Below are 5,554 nucleotides of genomic sequence, written 5' to 3'. Positions count from 1 at the left end.
CCCTTTTGCTCTCCCCCCCACCTCCCCGCTGGCTGCAAAGAGGGCAAAGAGCACGGGAGGAATGCTTGATAAGCAGGTTGCAGGGGGTGGGACCACGGCAGGCAGCCGTGCCAGTGATGCGGTGGGGCTGGGGAGGAGGGAAGCCGGGCTGGAGGCAGCTTCCCCACCGGCAGGGCTGGCAAGCTCGGACCCGGGAATCCTCCCCTGTTGAGTGGCTTTCTGCCCTCCAACGGGTGGGGGCTGGCCTTGGGCCCACACCTGTGGATCCTTCCTTCCCACCAGATGTTGGGAAAACCTCTTTCCAGGGGTGTTGCCTTGCTGTTGACCAACCCCCCCCTTCCCCGTCCCCCAGTCTCCAGAGGAGTTGGACCAGTGCCCCCAATCACCGGCCAGTCCAGCGCATTTGAAATGAGGCCGGAGGAGGAGGAGGCAGTTAGTTATAACCGGGCCCCCAAAGCAGCCGCCTCCCGTGGGCATCAAAGCCCTTTTGACTGGGCGGCTGGGAATTCTCGAAAGATGCCTTCTTTTCCTAGTGGGGTGTGTGTGTAAATCTATTCCTCCCTCACTCCCTCCCCAACCAACTCCCTGTGCCTGCTGGTGGCTGCTATTTTTGAGTGAGCTCAGAAGGATAATTTAGGCAGGGAGACTGGGAGAGGGACGTCCGCCCCTGCTTTTGGACCAGAAGCTCCAGCAGAGAATAACCCGAGGCTCTCAACTCTATTCCGAGCCGGTCTGAGGGTCAAGGAGAGGAAGCTGGCACGGCTGGGGCATGGGCACCGACTGGGCAGGCCTGCTTTCTGCCTCCGGGGCTTCCTGGAAGCGGCATCGCCTTCCTTGGACAGTGGTCCCGCCTCCCCCAAATCCTTGAACGCTCACGTGTTAGCAATTAAACATAGTTAAGCGACTTAAGGAGCCCTTTTCTCCCTTGGGCTCGTATTTCAGACCACCCGTGTCCCCAACGCCACCAGGGGCTGGGAATGTTTTAACTGCCCCCCTCCGTGCACTGGGGTTTTTCAAACGCTGTGTCTTCTCTCTCCCTTGCAATTAATTTCTCTCTCTGTGTGTCTCTCTTTCTCCCTCTCTCTTTCTCTTTCTCTCTCCCTTTCTCCCTACCTCTCTTTCTCTCCCTCCCTCCCTCTCTCTCTCCCTCTTTCTCATTCTTTCTCTCTCCCTCTCCCTCTCTCTTCCTCCCTCTCTCTTTCTCATTCTCATTCTCTATCTCTCCCTCCTTCCCTCTCCCTCTCTTTCTCTCTCCCTCCCTCTCTTTCTCCCTCCCTCTCTTCCTCCCTCTCTTTCTCTTTCTCATTCTCTCTTTCTTCCTCCCTTTCTCTTCCTCCCTCCCTCTCTCTCCCTTTCTCCCACCCTCCCTGCCTCCCTCTCTTTCTCATTCTTTCTCTCCCTCCCTCTCCCTCTCTTTCTCTCCCTCCCTCTCTCTTTCTCTTTCTCATTCTCATTCTCTATCTTTCTCCTTCCCTCCCTCTCTCCCCCTCCCTCTCTTTCTCATCTCTTTCTCTCTCCCTCTCTCTTTCTCATTCTCTCTCTATCTCTTTCTCTCTCTTTCTCTCCCTCCCTCTCTCTTTCTCCTTCCTTCCCTCTCTCTTTCATTCTCTCTCCCTTCCTCCCTCCCTTTCTCTCTCTCTCTCTCTCTCTCTCTCTCTCTCTCTCTCTCTCTCTCTCTCTCTCTCTCTCTCTCTCTCTCTCCCCATGTGTTTCAGAGAGCGTTTGTGCACTACCAGATCAGAAATTGGTGCAAAAGCGTGGGTTTGCATTCTCCCCCAGAGCCTAGCTCTTCCTTCGCCCTCTTCTTGGGATCACCTTAAACCTTCTCATCTATTTTGTTTGGTGTGTACATTCCTGGCATCTGACTCAGTGAAGGGACGCACGCATGGGAATGCCTGAAGGAAATACCTGGAAGCTGGAGGTGCAGAGAGCTTTCTCCCCTTGGGGGGGGGTTTTCAGTCGCCCCTCTGCCTGGGCTGAAGGGAGGCCTGGCAGCGCATGCCTTGACTCCGTTTGGCTCTCCCTAAATGGCTAGCCAGCCCTTTCGCTAGCCACAAAGCGGCTAGCCCCCTCCCCAATCACCTGCCACTGGCTTTGCTTCTGTCCCCCCGAGGCTGGTCCCGCGTGTTCCCCATCATCCCTCCTCCCTCATCTGGGCAGACAGGTTGCAACTGGGGCCAGTGGGCATCTTGCCCAGATGTTGCACGGAGGCCTCTGAGTGCCAAATTCTGCCTGGCCCCCCTCCGGGCTGAACTTGTAACGTTGGACGTTTGCCCGGGAAGGAGACGCAGAGGAGACGGACACGGCTGGGCTGTTGGCACCTCCCCACCGCAGAAGCAAAGCCGTTTCCCCCTCGGCGGCGTGGGGCCGCCGTCCCCTTGGGCCTAGGGGCCCTCGCCTCGCTTGAACCCGGCATCCCTGCCAGACAGACGGACCCGGGCTTGGGATCTCCAGGCAGGAAACATCTTCCTGGCCTCACGTCCTGTAGCTCAAGCCGGCAGGAAATAGCTGAGCTTGTATTAATAGTCTCCCTGCCCCATGGAGGCTGCCCCCTCTCTCTTGGGGCTGGGAGACTATCCATCCCAGATCTTTGTCTCTTGCCAAGGTGCCCTAAAACCCCAGCCATGCCCAGCCTGGGCTGTTGCTCCCACAGGGAGGCTCCAACAAAGCTGCAGCTTTGGGCACAAGGGGGTCCCAGAGCCTTGCCCCACATTGGCAAGGACCCTGAAGTAAGAGCGGGGCGAACGGTCCTGCCGAAGAGGGAGGGACTGCGGGACTAAAACGGGGGGGGGAGACAGACCTATCGGGGACCGACGTCTTCAGGGCGCCCCTGTCTCGATAAAGGGTCTGCCTCCTCGGCTCTGTTAGTTCAGTCAGGACGTCCTTTTAGGGGTGAAGGAAAATACTACATTTCTTCATTTTTATTTGCCCAGCCTCTTCCTACCCACCCCTGTTTCCAGCCCCAAAGAGGCTCAGCAAGATGGAGAGAAATCACACACATACACACACACACACACACACCGGAGTTGGAAAGGATGGTTCTGTCCTAGGCAGGGAAAGAATCGGCAAGAGGGCAGGGGATGGGGACCCAGAGAAGAACTAGGGCAGGGGGTCTTCAAACGTGGCCCTTTGATGACTTGTGGACTTTTGGAGTTTGGAACAGGAGGAAAACTCTATTTCCCCCCCCTGGAGTCTGCCATCTCCTCCCTATCGTTCACCCTCCCCCAATGCACAGGGGCGTTTGTGTTTCCTTCAATACCTTTGGGGTGGACTACGTGACCTCTGTGTATCTTGCCATTTCTGCACAGGTGTGCATGTGTGCAGGTAGCCTTCCACTTACAACCCCTGTTTAGCGCAGGGGTCTTCAAATGTGGCCCTTTGATGACTCGTGGGCTTCAGCTCCCAGAAGTCCTCAGCCTGGCATGCTGGCTGAGGAATTCTGGGAGTTGAAGTCCACCCATCTTAAAGTCGCCAAGGTTGGGAAACATTGCTTTAGAGCAGGCGTCTTCAAACCTGGCCCTTTGATGACTCGTGGACTTCAGCTCCCAGAATTCCTCAGCTAGCGGGCACGCTGGCTGAGGAATTCTGGGAGTTGAAGTCCACGAGTCATAAAAAGGGCCACGTTTGAAGACCCCTGAACTAGGGCAAGGTTGGGGGCTGTAACGAGCCTCTGGGCTAGAGATATCCTGGGTCTGTCCTGCTTGGTCACGGGACCAGGCCCTGCATCGAACCGCCGGGTTTTGCCATCACGGTGCCTCCGGGGGGGGAAGGTGCCAGTCCCCAGAGGTGGCTTTGAGGGTCTTGCGGGAGGAAGGACCCCTCCAGCTGCTCTCCAGAGGTTTTGGCTGGGCACAGGGCTGGCCCACCGCAACTAAAGCCGGCTCGGTCTTTCGTTCCCTAAGGGATGCCCTTGGGGGCATCTGAGCCTCACTTGCCCACCGGGCAAGGACTGCATTGGTGGGCACGGGGCACGGAAAGGATCTTGGCTCACCCGGGCGTGCTGCCGCCACCTCGGCTGCCGCGCGGGTGTATTTTTGGGGCCCTCGAAAAGCGATACCTTCTCATGGGTGCGTGCCCCTGGCTGCTTGGGACATTTCTAAATAAATATATTTATACGCCCGAGGCTGTATAAATAAAAATGACTTATGGGTTGGCTGCCTTTCCCGCTGGAAGGGCGGTGGCTCCTCCGGATGAAGCCCTTGATTGTCGGGGTCAGCTCCCCACCTCACTGGACAACCTCGGCTGCCCTATTTTTTGGGGGGGGAGGGGGCACAGCTCCCAGAGCCCCTGAGCTGGATTCTGGGGTCCCAGCACACCTGGGGACTTCTGAACCTTGCTTCTCCTCTTCATCGCCCCGTTTACCAGGCCCTGCCCGCTGCTGGCCTTAGGCCTCAGGGCTCTGCCCTTCTCTAGGGGGGGCATAGGAGGGGGGGCAGCGGTGATCTTTCCGTAGCTCAAAGGGGCTGGAAGTGCTTGGGCAGGGTAGCCGTCCCCGGACCCTCCTTCCTGTTGCAGAGAGCCCACCGCCTCCTTTGCACCCCCTCCAAGCTCTGTTTCCTCCCTTTGGAAATGCTGTGTGTGTATGTGTGTGCGTGTGTGTGTGTGTGTGTTGTGTGTGAGGATCATTCGGGCTTGCCAAGAAGCAGCCGGCCGGTCCGCAGCCTGTGGGAAGCGATAACAGAATCCTCCCCATGGAAAGAGTGACCGGGCAGTGTGGGAACCGGCCGTGGGGAGGAAGGGGCTCAGATTCGGGGAGGGGGGGAGAGGAAGCGCTGGCTGCTGTTTCTGCCTGTGCCTCAGGCCCTGGGTGGCAAGGGGGGGGCGGGGACCAGGAGGGAGCCGGTTCCAGTGGGGGTTGGGGGGGTGGAAAGAAAAAAAAACCCCGTCTAGTCTCTGCAACCTTTGGAGTCCCCCCATCTCTGCCCTGGAAGGGAAGGGATCTATTTGGAAGGCCAAACCGGCTGTTTGGGCACAAAAGGACCCACGGGAATTTCCCTTTTGGGCGGCAGATAATTAGAGAGAAGGCTTCCAAAGGGCGACTCTCTCTCTCTCTCTCTCTCTCTCTCTCTCTCTCTCTCTCCTTCTCTCTCTCTCTCCTTCTCTCGTTCTTTCTTTCTGTCTCATCCTCCCTCCCTCTCTCTCTCTCACACATTCTTTCTCATTCTCTCATTCTTTCTTTCTCTCTCATTCTCCCTCCCTCCCTCTCTCTCTCACACACATTTTCTCTCATTCTCTCTCTCTTGTTCTCTCTCCCTCTCCCTCTCTTTCTCATTCTCTCGTTCTTTCTCTTTCTCTCCCTCCCTCCCTCTCTTTCACTTTCTCTCTCACTCTTTCTCTCTTTCTCCCTCCCTCTCTCTCTCTCCCCTTGTCTCTCTCTCTCCCTCCCTCCCTCTTTCTCTCTCTCTCTTTCTTCCTCCCTCTCTCTCCCCTTGTCTCTCTTTCTCTCTCCCTTCCTCTCTTTTTCTCTCTCTTCTCTCTCCCTCCCTCTCTCTCTTTTTCTCTCTCTCTCTTTCTCCCTCCCTCTCTCTCTTTCACTTTCACTTTCTCATTCTCT

At 56.9% G+C, this 5,554-nt stretch overlaps 1 protein-coding gene across 1 annotated transcript; it reads right to left on the bottom strand.

Moving 5' to 3' along the window:
* Positions 1 to 1,634: 1,634 nt before the first annotated feature.
* Positions 1,635 to 5,337, bottom strand: LOC107298505 (putative uncharacterized protein DDB_G0271982; the record flags this gene model as incomplete). The annotated part of the gene is made up of 4 exons (XM_015827883.1): positions 1,635 to 1,729; positions 3,022 to 3,046; positions 5,265 to 5,291; positions 5,329 to 5,337. Coding segments are annotated over 4 exons (156 nt in total), but the record flags the coding sequence as incomplete, so codon positions are not given.
* Between the last annotated feature and the right edge of the window lie 217 nt (positions 5,338 to 5,554).

The sequence above is a fragment of the Protobothrops mucrosquamatus genome, unplaced genomic scaffold (assembly GCF_001527695.2).
Source record: "Protobothrops mucrosquamatus isolate PMUCROS unplaced genomic scaffold, P.Mucros_1.0 scaffold4032, whole genome shotgun sequence".
Taxonomy (NCBI): domain Eukaryota; kingdom Metazoa; phylum Chordata; class Lepidosauria; order Squamata; family Viperidae; genus Protobothrops; species Protobothrops mucrosquamatus.
This window is presented reverse-complemented; position numbering and strand designations above follow the sequence as displayed.